Here is a 15,022-nt window from a genome sequence, read left to right on the forward strand (position 1 = left end):
TGGACTATTTAATTGCTCATCGTCTAACATTGTGTATGCCATCAAATGCCAACAGTGTCCTTCAGCTCTCTATATTGGACAAACAGGCCAAACCTTACGCCAAAGAATAAACGGACATAAATCTGACATCAAGAATCACAAGACAGAGAAACCAGTAGGAGAACACTTCAATCTCCCAGGACATTCTATACAAGATCTCAAAGTAGCTGTTTTACTACAAAGGAATTTCAGAAATAGACTGGAAAGAGAAGCTGCTGAATTGCAAATCATTACCAAACTTAAAACCATGGAGACACCTGGACTGAATAAAGACATTGGATTCTTATCTCACTATACATGACAAAGCCATTTTTCACCTTCTCACCCCTTGCTTTTTCCTGTAAGACCTACTGCAGTCGTTAATAGTCGTCAACAGGCTCATCACAGCTATCTGCCAATCACCCATTCCCACCCCCCTCTGAGTAATACCCCTCCCCACCTTCTCACTATATAGAAGGATCTGGCAACTTCTGTTTCAGTGTATCTGAAGAAGTGTGCATGCACACGAAAGCTCATACCAAGAACTAACTTAGTTGGTCTTTAAGGTGCTACTGCAAGGAATTTTTTTTGTTTTGACTATGGCAGACCAACACGGCTACCCATCTGTAACATGGCCGAAATGGTAAAACTGACAGCATGCAAAGAAAAAAGAAAAGAAAGAAAAGGGGAGTGTCATCTTTGTTAATTACTGGAACCAGACTTTTAACAAGAAACAAGTTTTTAACAGTACAATCCCACGCATGCTTGCTCAGAAGTTAAGATCCAGAAGACCTTTGCCTTTTCGGGATAGAGACTCCTTCCTCTCAACCTGGCAGGAATTCGTGTGCTATTGATTTTTGGCCTCTGGGAAGAAAGGACGTGATTTTTGTACAGGTATTGATGATGACACCCTTGTACCCTTCAGCCACCTTGACCGCGAGCAAATGGGTGGCTGAAGAGCGTGGCTGCCAAAGGTGCCAGCTTCCCAAAGGGGGAGCCTGACTCTGGTCATCTCTCCACCCCACCCCCCAAAACCACCCCACACACCCCAAAAAAGATGCACAAGGTTGCTGACAGGCAGGCAGGCAGGCAGGCTCTGGACGGGGCATGGCAGGCAAAAGGCCTCCCTCAGGGGTCAGTCGGGGCGGGGCAGAGAGGGAAGGGAGCTGCGGGGAGGGGGGGGGCTTTTCATGGGGGAGGCAGTTTTGACTGCGGGAGGGTGAGGGGGGAGCGGGATGTCCTCATGAGCAGAAGGACTCAAACCCCCCCCCGCCCTCCAAAATGGGGGGGGGCGGCCAACCCCGCAGTTGGGTCCCCTCAGAGAATGAGACACGCTTCCCGCCTCCCTCGCGCTTACTCTGAGAACCGTCGTCGAGGCGGTCGAACTCCCAGTCCGGCGAGAGGGTCTCCAGCGCCATGACGGACCCGCGCCCAGCGGCGGCGCCAGCAAGAGCAAGAGCAGCAGCAGACCTGCCCCTTCCCACCCGACTCCAAAGACACGGGACTTCCTGTCACGCCCGCGCGGCATGCTGGGAAATGGAGTCTCCGGAGCTCGGGGCGGGAGGGCCGATGGCCGCGGCGCTTGGGCGGTTAGAGGGGCGCCCAAACAGCGGCCCCTGCCGGGTGAAGCGGGCCTGGCAACCGGGGAGGGAAGCTCGTGACAGGCAGCGTTTAAGGACACGCCCGCACTGAAAACTGAAAGCAAATATATTCCGATTTGCAGGGCAATCTTAGGAATGTCTACTCAGAATCAAGCCCTTGCAATCCCGGACCCATTCAGCTGAGAGTTCAACCTAATAGTGCTTACTTCTGAATAGGTTCTGGTTAGACAGGGACGACGCACTTGCTAGGCGAGTTAAGGCGACTGCCTCAGGTGGCAGGAACCATAGAGACAGCAGATTCTGCCTCCAGAGACCTGGACGCCTGCAATTGGTTCCTGGAGAGCCGGTTTGCTGTAGTGTTCACAGTGTTGGGCTAGGTCCTGACACACTAGGGTCCAAATCCCCATTAAGCCATGAAGCTCCATGGGTCACCTGGGGTCAATCACTGCCTCTCAGCTTCACCTACCTCACAGGGTTGTTGTGGGGATTAAATAAGGAGAGGGAGAGCCATGTATGCCATCTTGAGCTGATTAGAGGAAAAGTGGGGGATATAAATGCAATAAATTAAGAATCTACTCTTCTCCCATTGATTTAAATAAAACCAATACAATACTCTATGCATTATGCAGGACTGAAACACCTGCTCTGGTGTTTCATATAAGTAGCAGATCACCACAGATCAGTTTCCGACTGACATGGCATTTTGCTTCAGATCCAAAGCAGAGCCTCCTTTTGGTTTGTCTTTTGATACCTCAGATGCCTTTCCTGCCAGTTGTAATGTTTAACCTCATTCATGGGCAAAAATGGATGAAATTGGCAAGCATCCCTTTCCTTGGGGATGAAACTTTCAGACGATTAGGTGCAGACTTGGACTAAAAGAAGCTCCCTCTGCCCCAACATAGGGTTGTCCAATGCAAACACCACTCCAGTCTGCTGAACAAGAATAAGTTGCCACTGCTCCCTTCTCTTCCCCGGTGGAGTCACAGATCTTGACGTGGAAGAGAATAGAACTAAGGCTGGAGAGAGCACATCTCCTTACGGGAGCAAAAGTCCTTTAAGATTAAGTTACATTTTTTTCCTTAGTATGAATGAAAAGGCAGTTTCATGTTTCCTGAACTTGATTGTGGACCCACAAGGTCTGGAGTTGTTATGGTTGCCTATGGCCAGCCCCATGAACTGCAGTGAATAACTCCAGTGTGGCAAGAGGATGGCAGGCACCCCAGGCAAGTCATGTCTGTTAAAGTAGTGCTTTAAATGTATCGTGTGGATGTGACCTTGTGGGTCCACAATCAAGTTCAGGAAACATTTTCCTCAAACTTCCATGTGTTCAGGCAACAAGTGAGGCAGAATACCAGTACTTTGCACACTGTACTGAGTACTGCAGTCTTTTTAATTTTCCTCTTAGTGGCAGCAACTATATTAAGTTCTGTCTTAGTTACTGGCAGCCACATAACTGGATGCCAATCTGTCCATGAAGCCATAAGTGTCAATCCACAGCTTCACTTGATGCTTCTCATGTGAACTCGGACAACTTGAAAATAAACACCAACTGCCTGTTGGCTTTGACTCGCCAGAAGCAACATCATGTGGGTATTGATGTCTAATACATGCAGGATTCCTCCTGCTTCGTACGAGAACTGCTCTCATATTACTGTTTGCCAGTGCTGGTAAGAGACAAATCAGGACAAAGAAGAAATAAGAAAGTTCCGTACATTTCTACTCTCTCATGCATGCTCATTCCTTTAGTCGTTCATACTAAGGAAAAAATTTAACTTAAAGGACTTTCGCTCCCGTAAGGAGATGTGCTCTCTCCAGCCTTAGTTCTGGTCTCTTCCACTTTGAGATCTTTGACTCCACCGGAGAGAAGAAGGGAGCAGTGGCAACTTATTCTCGTTCAACGGAGGTGGGGTGGTGTTTGCACTGGACAACCCTATGTTGGGGCAGAGGGAGATTCTTTTAGTCCAAGTCTACACCTAATTGTCTGAAAGTTCCATCCCCCAGGAAAGGGATGCTTACCAGTTTCATCCATTTTTGCCAACGAATGAGGTTAAACATTACAACTGGCAGGAAAGGCACCTGAAGTATCAGAAGACAAACCAAAAGGAGGCTCTGCTTTGGATCTGAAGCAAAATGCTAGTTGGAAACTCTGATCTGTGGTGATCTCCTATGTATATGAAGCACCAGAGCAGGTGTTTCAGTCTGGCATAATCCATAGAAAATTGTATTGGTTTGATTTAAATCAATGGGAGAAGAATAGATTATTTATTTATTGCATTTATATCCCCCGCTTTTCCTCTAATCAGCTCAAGATGGCGTACATGGCTCTCCCTCTCCTTATTTAATCCCCACAACAACCCTGTGAGGTAGGTCAAGTTGAGAGGCAGTGACTGACCCAAGGTGACCCATGGAGCTTCATGGCTTAATGGGGATTTGGATCTAGTGTGTCAGGTCCTAGCCCAACACTGTAACCACTACACCAAACCGGCACTCCAGGAACCAATTGCAGGCATCCAGGTCTCTCTGTTTGGCCCTCAGAACTCCCCACAGGCCTACTCCACAGGTCACACCATTCACTCACCCTAATCTGCACCCTTGGGTGTTTTCGTCTGACTAGAATGTGTCTTCAGAGAGGGTGGTGATGCTTCTTCCTTACCTGGATGGACGATGGAGAGATGAATGTGTATGTGCAGAACCCCTTGTTTTTTGCATAACTGAAACATAGTCTTTGTACAAATACAAGAGTCACATCCCTTGCTCCACCCACTTATGTGTCTGGCAAAAGAATGTGGCTGACAAAAGGATTCCTACTCCAGTTTTAAGGCTACAGTTGAAACAGATCCAAAATTTACAGCATGTTGTACACTGAAAGAAAATTATGTGGAAATGTTGTACCAGTGGTATTTGACTCCTACTAAGTTATCTAAAATGTATAGAACCAGTTCAAATACCTGCTGGAAATGTAAAGAAAATGATGGTACCTTTTACCATATGTGGTGGTCATGTAACACAACAAAATCATTTTGGGAGATATTATATAACAAATTGAAAAAAATGTTTAAGGTAACATTTATTTTAGCAAACAGAAGTTTTTTTATTAGAAATTATATGTGCCGAGATGCCAAAAGACCAGAAATGACTTTTTATGTATGCGGCAACAGCTGCGCAGATGTTATTAGCTCAAAGGTGGAAAGAAGCAACGACCCCAACTAGGAAGAATGGCAAACCAAATTGCTGGATTATGCCGAAATGGCTAAAACTAACTGGAAGACTCAGGAGTCAAGAAGATAAAGATTTTTCAAAAAGAATGGAAAAAAATTATAACTTATTTAGGAGACTATTGTAAACAAATTAAAATGTTAGCTGGACTTTAAAAACCACTTGTAAAGTAATGAACATTATGGATAATTAAGAAAAATGAAAATTATGGAAACTGCATTGATATGTAGATTTGGAAAAAATAGTTATTGGGATCCATGTAAGGGATGGGGAAGTCAAGAGATTCAGAGAATCTCACAAAAGGATTATATAATTTGCTGTAAAATTGTATTTGTAAAAATCAATTAATTTTTATTTTTTTTAAAAAGGCTACAATCCTATACCCGGTTTTTAAAAGTACATTATAGGATTCCATTGTAAAGTTCCAGTGCTATTTAAACATACCTGGGGCTCAGCTGCAAATGAAACACTTTAAGCATGTTGTAAAGTGCATTATACAAATGTGACACTAGATGGCGATGCTAAGCTATGGCAAATTCAATATACATTTTTTCAAAACCTTTTTAAAAAAAACACAACATTTTCACAATTTTTTTTATATGTGTCTAGATTCCACCCTGGACTTAATCCTCATTGAACACAGCTGCATTTATTTCTGAGCAAACATGCATAGGATGAAGCAGCAGATCTGATTGATTTCAACGGGGCTTCACCCCTTAGATCATAAGGCCTCTGCTGGACCATTGCATTGCCCTGTTTTGCACTCGTTGGGCAGATGGTTCGTACTAAGTAACTCTTGAATTCTGCTGGTGTTGGTTACAATTTTAAAATCAATCCTTTTTCCAGTACTCTCACAAGGTGGCACTATATCCTCAGCTACCAGGATTCTGCCCTTCATTTCTACTACTTTTGTTTTCCTCTTAAAATGCTTTAGGTCAGGATCTGGGAACCTGTGGCCCTCTAGAACAGGCATCCCCAAACTCAGCCCTCCAGCTGTTTTGGGACTACAACTCCCATCATCCCTAGCCAACAGGACCAGTGGTCAGGGATGATGGGAGTTGTAGTCCCAAAACAGCTGGAGGGCCGAGTTTGGGGGTGCCTACTCTAGAGGTGGCTGGGCTGTAACTCCCATCATCCCTGACCATAGGTCATGCTGACTGGGGCCGTTGGGAGTTGGAGTTGAAGAGTCACAGCTTCTCCGCTTCTGCCTGCATCTCATTGATGCTGGCCATGTGGCTTAATCTGCAGAGGAGAGTTCTCTGTTTAAAGGAGTCCTCTATCTGAAGGGGGGATGCGGGTGGCGCTGTGGGTTAAACCACAGGGCCTAGGACTTGCCAATCAGAAGGTCGGCGGTTCAAATCCCCGCGACGAGGTGAGCTCCCTTTGCTCGGTCCCAGCTCCTGCCAACCTAGCAGTTCGAAAGCACGTCAAACTGCAAGTAGATAAATAGGTACCGCTCCGGCAGGAAGGTAAACGGTGTTTCCATGTGCTGCTCTGGTTTACCAGAAGCGGCTTAGTCATGCTGGCCACATGACCTGGAAGCTGTACGCCGGCTCCCTCGGCCAATAAATCGAGATGAGTGCCACAACCCCAGAGTCAGTCACGACTGGACCTAATGGTCAGGGGTCCCTTTACCTTTACCTTTACTATTTGAAGGGAGAATAGGGTCCTTGAAACTGCTCATCAACAGTTACCGCCTGGAGTGAGCAGGTCCAGGTCACTTGGGCCACTACCATGCAATGCATTTCTATTTAATATCCAGTAATGATTTCTAAATATGTATCTATAACTCAGCATATGCACATTTTATGCAAGCTTGTATATTCTTTTATCCTTTTTGGGAGATGCATTTCCTCCTTATTTCTGATGAACCTAGGTCAAATCAGCACCATCCACTTAAAGCACACTTACAGCACCTTTTTAAAAAAAACAATCATGGCTTCTCCCAAATAATCCTAGGATCTGTAGTTTGCCAAGGGTGCTGAGAGTTCATAGGAGACTTGTCACTACAATTCCCAGTAACAAACAATAGTTTCCAGAATGTTTTGGGGAGGAAGCCATAGGGGAACATATGGCCCTCAGTCCCAGCCAGCATGGTCCGGAATAATGCAGATTTTAGTCCAACAACGGGACGCGGGTGGCGCTGTGGGTAAAACCTCAGCGCCTAGGACTTGCCGATCGAAAGGTCGGCGGTTCGAATCCCCGCGGCGGGGTGCGCTCCCGTTGTTCGGTCCCAGCGCCTGCCAACCTAGCAGTTCGAAAGCACCACCAGGTGCAAGTAGATAAATAGGGACCGCTTACCGGCGGGAAGGTAAACGGCGTTCCGTGTGCTGCGCTGGCTCGCCAGATGCAGCTTGTCACGCTGGCCACGTGACCCGGAAGTGTCTGCAGACAGCGCTGGCCCCTGGCCTCTTGAGTGAGATGGGCGCACAACCCTAGAGTCTGTCAAGACTGGCCCGTACGGGCAGGGGTACCTTTACCTAGTCCAACAACATCTGGAACACTGCAGGAGGTTACCCATCCTTGAAATAAATAAAAGACGGCGGGGTCCAAGTTTCTAAAATTCAATTCATACAATAAAACCTATAGCGGGCTAATACAATTCAGCATAGAAAAGGGTGCTGTAACTTCAATTCTATACTAAAGCTCAGGTCATAGAAGCTTGCCTGAAGCGTAAGAGAGAGCTTAATATACCCCTTCTAATTCATGCAGCAATACGGATGGCAGCAAAATCAGTAATAAAAGACTCACCATTGCTTTTTGCAGAGAGCATGGGGTGTGTGGAGACACACCCTTTGGCAGTAATTCAATCCAACCATAGTTATTATCTTTTTAAGGTATCCTAAGCAGTCAAGCAGAAGCCCCCGCCCCCCCCCCAAAAAATCAAAACTAAAACATGAAAGGCTTCTTTCTTGTGAAAACTTGCATCAGAGCACAGTAAAACTTGAAAAACGGCTACAGAGGAACAAGTACTACTTCACTGGTTTGTAAGAAGATAAAAAGAGATAAGAACAATAAAGCAGAAATGTCTTAAACAGAACTCCATCTGAATTATAAATGTTGTACAGGCAGAGTCTCAGAAATGGCTTCATGCGAGCAGGAAAGGGTCAAAGCCAATACGAGAAAAGACTCAACGGATAAGGAGGACTAGTATCAGCAGTTTCAAATTCCACACAGTATTATGAAATTGATCGGCCATGCTGGTTAGGCCACCTGATTGTCGTTGGAAAATAGATAGTGGGATTTAAAATAAAAACAGATAATTAATGGACCTAACTTAATCATGTTCATTAATATCAGTGGGTCTATTCTGAAGAAAAATGTGGTTGACTACCAGCCAGTTTCTCCTTCCTTTTGGGGCAAAGGGGAAAAAAATATAGCAATTAATGGCCACTTTTGACACACAGTTACACCTGCTGAGAAGAAAGCATGAAATACGTGCCCAGTAAAAAGAACACTGTGACTTTCCCACATAAAGAATCCCTGCAGGGTTCAGTCTTTCATGAAACCACTTGCCTCCTACCTGATCATGCAAGGCAGAAACATTTTATAAATCAGAGGAACGAAAGAGGTGTGCCGTTTATGTGTTAATGCTGCTGAGAGAGTTCTTTGAAATAAAATACCCCTATTTGACATCTTGTGGTGCTGAGATGTCCTGCTGTGAGAGAATTTTTCCTTAGTATATATTCTGTACTGGAGCTGTTAGATGGCCCTTACAGTATTTGGAAATAGGTACTTCCTGTCAGATTTTAGGATATCACAGCCCAACGCAACAGGTTTCTTACGACTGCAATTCCTTGGAAGCTCTTTAAGAGATTTTTCAGTGGGAAAATAAATAACAATCAAGCAGTATATACATTTTATGGAAGAAATTCAATGAAATAAAATGCAAAAGATGAGGAACTCGGTGGGCAAAACGAAGCAGAACCATTTTTACAATGGTACAATGATTCTTCCATAAAATGACCGGGTCGCACACATCAGGGAAAGCCTTATTAAAGAAAAATTCCGATAACCACCTAAATATAAAAATGCAGGGCACTTCTCTAATTTCTGGGATTGTTAAGTTGTTCTGAACTGTTTTTAATACTGTATATTTATTTATTTATTTATTTATTTATTTATTTATTTATTTAATCAAACTTATATACCACTTTTTTATTCCAAGGAGCTCAAGGTGGTGTACCTGGTTCTCCTCCTTCCCATTTCATCCTCACTACAAACTTGTGAGGTGTTGTTGTTTAGTCCTTTAGTTGTGTCCGACTCTTCGTGACCCCATGGACCAGAGCACGCCAGGCACTCCTGTCTTCCACTTCCTCCCGCAGTTTGGTCAAACTCATGCTGGTAGCTTCGAGAACACTATCCAACCATCTCATCCTCTGTTGTCCCCTTCTCCTTGTGCCCTCCATCTTTCCCAACATCAGGGTCTTTTCCAGGGAGTCTTCTCTTCTCATGAGGTGGCCAAAGTATTGGAGCCTCAGCTTCAGGATCTGTCCTTCCAGTGAGCAACTGGTGAGGTGGGTTAGGCTAAAAGATGGTGCTGGCCCAAGTCCTGGTCCAACACTCTAACCATTACACCACACTGCCTCTTTTTGAATGTTGTAGCCCACCCTGAGAGAGAAGGATGGGGAAATACAATGATTTCCATTGGCAACTGATTCAACACCTGTGAAGGCAGTGCACCCTGAAAGGCGGCTTAAGATCTTCAAAATAAGCTAACAAGATCACCTAGTGAATGCACACCAAAGGCAAGGATTTGAACCAGGTAGATCTGGATTCAGGTTCAGTCTCTCACCCACCAGATTTAGGGATTGAGGGGAGCACAACCAGTCTGGTTGCACTCAGGGCCACAGCAACTATGATGGAGAATGGAAGATGAGAGGCTGGAGGCGCCAAATGTTAGAATTGCATAAGGTGCTGCTGAAATGTGAGACCCCAAAGCCAACCGCTGGACCCACCAGTGTATCTTCACTATTCTTACGACACATAGGAAGCTACCTTAGACCTAGTCAGCCCACTGGTCCCCTTAGCTCAGTACTGTCTACCGGCAGCAGCTTTCCAGGGTGCCAGACAGGGAACATTCCCAGCCCTCCCTGGAGATGCTTGGGTTTGAACCTGAGACCTTCTGCATGCAAAGCAGGTGCTCTGCCGCTCAGCTACGGCCCCTCCCTTCTCGTGGCTGCTGGAAAACCATCTACCTGTTGAATTTCTGCCTGTTCCCAGGCGAAAAATACAGGGTGCGGGAGGAAGAAAAAGGGGGACTTCTCCCCCAAACCTAAGCGCATGGTCCCTCCTGCTTTGAAGGTACATCTCCCACCAGGGAGGCCTCTTTTTGTTTTGTTGGGTGGGGGGGCGTTTTGTTTCAAATTTGAGGGCGAGGGGAAGCCAAGCAGCCAGGCGGGCCCCCGCCTCTCCACTGCTGGCGCGGCGGAGCTGCTGGCGCGCCTCCCATTTGCGCGCCCCCGCGGAGCTCGCTTCTGGCTGGCCGGCGGCCAAAGGCGGCTTGCTTGGGTTGCATCAGACTAGACGCTGCCGCCGCTGCTTGCTGGGTACCAAAAGCTGGACAAGCGATCTCCTAGAATTTCATTTCTCTCTCTCTCCGCTGGCCAAGAAATGGTTCGCTCTTGAAGCTGCTCCCATTATAATTATTCTGGACCGGCTCTCTCAGGCGCAGCGATGCTCTCCAAAGCCAACCACTTGCTCAGGAAATTTTCCTCCACCGCCACGGTGAGTATAGAAAAACTGAACTGCAGGACCAGATAGGAAGGATGCTGTCGTCGCTGCCTCCTTCCACCCCCCCGGGAAGGGAAAGAGGCTTTTTTCCCAAGAGGTGTCCCTTGCGCTTTGATGGTTCTTGCAAGGATTTGGGCGCGTTTTGGTTCAGGAGGCAGCAAATGAGATGGGAAAGGGTTGGAGGGGAGGGGAGGGAGGCCACTGGGCCTTTCATAATGTGAACGGACAATTTGAAAACACACACCAAAAAAAACCAAACTTGTCAGAGGAATTTGGGCACTGGTGATAGTAGTGAAAAGTGACATATTGTGTGGAATGCTCTTAAAGGTAAGGTTTTTATTCCCTAAAAAATAATAATCACAGCACCATGGATGGTAAAGATATTCACCTGTGGGGGCGGGGGGAAACCTCTCCCCCACAACGGGATCGTCAGTACAAGTTTGGTGTTGTGTTACCCTGCTTGTGGAAAGGTTGTGCTTTGAGTCTTTCGTGTGTGTGTGTGTGTGTGTGTGTGCGCGCGTGCGCGCATGCACTTGCTCCCTTCCCTTTCTTATGGGCCCATCTTCATTCCCAAGATTGCATTTGGCTGCACTTGTTGCATCTTATGCCCCCAAACCCCAGGGAAATACAACGTTCTCACTCAAGGGTGGCACGTTTATGTCATCAAAGACTATAATTGTGTCACGCCTGCTGTCTTCTTCCAAAAAAAAAAACCAAAAACCTAAAGGCAGCTTTCACAGAGCTATAACAGGATAATTTTTAAAAACAACCCTGCATAGTAAACTGGACTGAGATATAGGTCAAGGTCACCCACCAGGCTTCACAGCCAAGCAGGGATTGGAACCCAAGTCTTCCAGGAACCAGGTCTCCAACATTATACCAGAATTGTAGATAAGCTCCCCCAAGTTGCCAGCCTGTAACTAGAGACACAAGAAGCTGCCTTATACCAGTTCAGATTGTTGGTCCATCTAGCTACACTGACAGGCAGGCGCGCTCTGGGATTCCAGACAGAGGACATTCCTAGCCTTACCTGGAAATGTTGGGGACTGAACCTGAGACCTTATGCATGCAAAGCAGTTGAGCTATGGCCCTTCCTTAATAATGAATTAGCTTCTTCAGGATTGGCAGAAGAGCTGTCATTCTTCTGGGCATGGATGAGGGGATTTCCTTCCTCTAGCAATCTCCATGGTTTCTAGGCACTCCATCCCTCCTATGCTTGCTCACCTGCATGGAACCCCAGGCACTCCAGGCATGCATTTCTTAGCCAGGTATGCTATTTCTGCAAACCTAGAGACAAGGCGGCTGCTTTGGTGATTTCTGGGTTTGAACGTGATTACAAGAGTGCCATGGATATTTGTGGACCACTGCGATATTCTCTGGCGGATTGAGTGGACAAGACCAATAGTAGGTCCAACGGTCAAGTATGCGGTTTCTGCACGTGCTGGAAGTGGGGGGGGGGCAGATGGAGCACCCCAAATTATACCTGCACCTGCACCATTATAGCAACATCTGTTTTCTGGAGGCAGGAGATCTGCTGTTGTCACTGAAAGGTCCATTTTAGAAATATGGTTGAAATGCACTTGTGGTAGGATTTCAGGTAGAGGGGGCAAAGGGGCCCTTTAAAGGTAAAGGGACCCCTGACCATTAGGTCCAGTCGTGACCGACTCTGGGGTTGCGGCGCTCATCTCGCTTTATTGGCCAAGGGAGCCGGCGTACAGCTTCCGGGTCATGTGGCCAGCATGACTAAGCCGCTTCTGGCGAACCAGAGCAGTGCACGGAAACGCCGTTTACCTTCCTGCCGGAGTGGTACCTATTTATCTGCTTGCAATTTTAAGTGCTTTTGAACTGCTAGGTGGGCAGGAGCTGGGACCGAGCAACGGGAGCTCACCCCGTCGTGCGGATTTGACCTTCTGATTGGCAAGTCCTAGGCTCTGTGGTTTAACCCACAGTGCCACCCAAGTCCCTCAAAGGGGCCCTTTAGTTCCTCCTTAAAAATGTGTGTGAATGTAAGGGAGGCATTCCAGTCTCGACAGTGAAATTCGCAGGCTCTGCCAGCTAACTGCTGCTTTTCAGAAACCTGGATGGTACACTGTGTTTGACAACACTGTCTGGTGCAGCGTCAGCAGTAGTTTGAATGGAGAGGGGGAACTGTGTCAAGGGATTGCTATAGGAAGAAGGCTTAAGCCGAGCAGCTTGGATTGCATCAGCAATGCTAAATATGAGAACGAATGGCTGACGACAGCACATTGCATATGGATGGGGAGGGGCTTTGCTTTAGGTTGCCACAAGAAGTTTCTTTGCTGGAAAAGGAGCCCACCATAGAAACAGAAAGGAATCCTGTTGCTTTTTTTATATGACGAATTAGCTACAGAGATACCTCCTGGAGCAGCTATTTTAGTGCCCAGCTATGCATTGCTAGGAACTGAAAATCATCCAAGGAAAATGCCATAGCTCAGAAGTAGAGCATCTGCTTTCCCAGGGCCCCTGCTTCCATCCTTACCAGGAGGTCTGGGAGAGACTCCTGCCTGAAACCTGGAGAGCAACTGCCATTCACTTTAGATAATACTGAGCTAGATGAATGCCGTGGTCTGCAGGGGTGGGCTTCGGTCTTCCAAATTTCAGCAGCACCCTGTGCAAGGTCAAAAATCACCCCCACTGCCACCTCTTACCTTCTGTTGTGCTCAATTCACTATGTCAGAGTTGCAGTGCACCCGCCCACCCCACACCCCTGCTTGGCGCCCAGGGCAGCAGCACCAGTCATGGTGCCCTAAATCTGCCTCTATGGTCTGATTCTGTAGAAGGCAGCTTCCTATGTTCCTATGTTCCCCCAAAGAGCTGCTAGATAGGATGTGGGGCTGTCATGTGCAAACTTATCCATCAAACTTATCCTACCCCTGGACAAGGTGACCAAGCACACATGATGTGCACATTTCCTCTTATGATGAATTGCTATCCTTGTCCGTCGGACAACTTAACTGAGCAAGAAGCAATACAAGATTTACAGAAGAACAAGCTAACTCTTCAGGTCTTTTGTTGACAGGCTTATTACCAAAATAAACTAAAGCTAGCTTTGATAGGCCAGAGCCTTTTTGGGCAAGAGGTCTACAAGCACTTGCAAAAGGAAGGCCACAAAGTTGTGGGAGTGTTCACAGTACCAGACAAAAATGGAAAGGCCGACCCTTTGGGTAAGTACTCCACCTTTTTTGTGTGACTATCATTTTTTATAACAGGAACAATGCAGTGACCCATGCTCATTTTGCTTTCTGTGTGCTGAGATGTGTTGCTGCTGGGTTTGTTGTGAAGCAGCCATTCAATTTCTTCACCAAACACACAGCTGTTTTGCCCTGTGCTGAGCTGAACAAATTCAATCACAGGCTGTATCATTAGACGCCAAAATATAGCACTATTCAAGCACTTCCCGCACCACTCCAATATTGTTGTAAGATCTGAAGCATTCGTAGGAAGACATAATAATAATCATAATCATAATCATAATTTATTTATACTCTACCCATCTGGCTGGGTTTTCCCAGCCACTCTGAGCAGCTCCCAACAGAATATTAAAAGCACAATAAAACATCAAACATTAAAAAATTCCCTTAACAGGGCTGCCTTCAGATATCTTCAAAAAGTCAGATAGTTATTTATTTCCTTGACATCTGATGGGAGGGCATTCCACAGTGTAGGTGCCACTACTGAGAAGGCCCTCTCAGGGGCAGAGGAAGCAGGGTGGAGTGGGGCAGGCCGCCCCAGGTGTCACCACTGAGGGGGTGTGTGACAAAATGCCGGGCGGCGCTCACCACGGGGCCTGCAGCGCACCTGAGCCATGCATCTCTCCGGGGAGAGATGTAGTGGCTTTGGCACATGCAGGCTCCGCGCTGCCCAAATGGTCCGCCCACTGCCTCCCCCCAGCCGTAGGGTGGCTGAGTGGAAGGAGGCAGACAGGCAGACTACTCAGAGGCCCCGCGGAGTGTCCTGCCCCAGCTGGCCCCGCCCCAGGTGCCCGATCAGTTCACTCTGCCGCTGGGCCCTCTGCCTGGTTCCCTATAACCTCACTTCTCTCAGGGAGGGAACCACCAGAAGGCCCTCAGAGCTGGACCTCAGTGTCCGGACTGAACAATGGGGGTGGAGATGCTCCTTCAGGTATACTGGGCCAAGGCTGTTTAGGGCTTTAAAGATGAGCACCAACACTTTGAATTGTGCTTGGAAACGTACTGGGAGCCAATGTAGGTCTTTCAGGACCGGTATTATATGGTCTCAGCAGCCACTCCCAGTCACCAGTCTAACTGCCACATTCTGGATTAGTTGCATTTTCTGGGTCACCTTCAAAGGTAGCCCCACGTAGAGCGCATTGCAGAAGCCCAAGCAAGAGATAACCAGAGCATGCACCACTCTGGTGAGACAGTCCATTGCCAGGTAGGGTCTCAGCCTGCATACCAGACAGCTGCCCTGGA

At 47.1% G+C, this 15,022-nt stretch overlaps 2 protein-coding genes across 2 annotated transcripts in view; one reads left to right on the top strand and one right to left on the bottom strand.

Moving 5' to 3' along the window:
- The window catches only part of WASHC4 (WASH complex subunit 4), a 39,435-nt gene extending 37,930 nt beyond the window's left edge, over window positions 1-1,505 (bottom strand). Inside the window, exon 1 of the mRNA XM_028747749.2 lies at window positions 1,376-1,505. Within this exon, the coding sequence (XP_028603582.2) occupies window positions 1,376-1,436 (61 nt within the window). The 5' untranslated portion in view covers window positions 1,437-1,505. The remainder of the gene's footprint in view (window positions 1-1,375) is intronic.
- Window positions 1,506-10,305: 8,800 nt separating this feature from the next.
- ALDH1L2 (aldehyde dehydrogenase 1 family member L2) overlaps window positions 10,306-15,022 on the top strand; it is a 29,912-nt gene continuing 25,195 nt past the window's right edge. Inside the window, exons 1-2 of the mRNA XM_028746671.2 lie at window positions 10,306-10,562; window positions 13,609-13,753. Of these exons, the coding sequence (XP_028602504.2) occupies window positions 10,512-10,562; window positions 13,609-13,753 (196 nt within the window). The 5' untranslated portion in view covers window positions 10,306-10,511. The remainder of the gene's footprint in view (window positions 10,563-13,608; window positions 13,754-15,022) is intronic.

Source organism: Podarcis muralis, chromosome 10, assembly GCF_964188315.1.
Source record: "Podarcis muralis chromosome 10, rPodMur119.hap1.1, whole genome shotgun sequence".
Lineage (NCBI taxonomy): Eukaryota > Metazoa > Chordata > Lepidosauria > Squamata > Lacertidae > Podarcis > Podarcis muralis.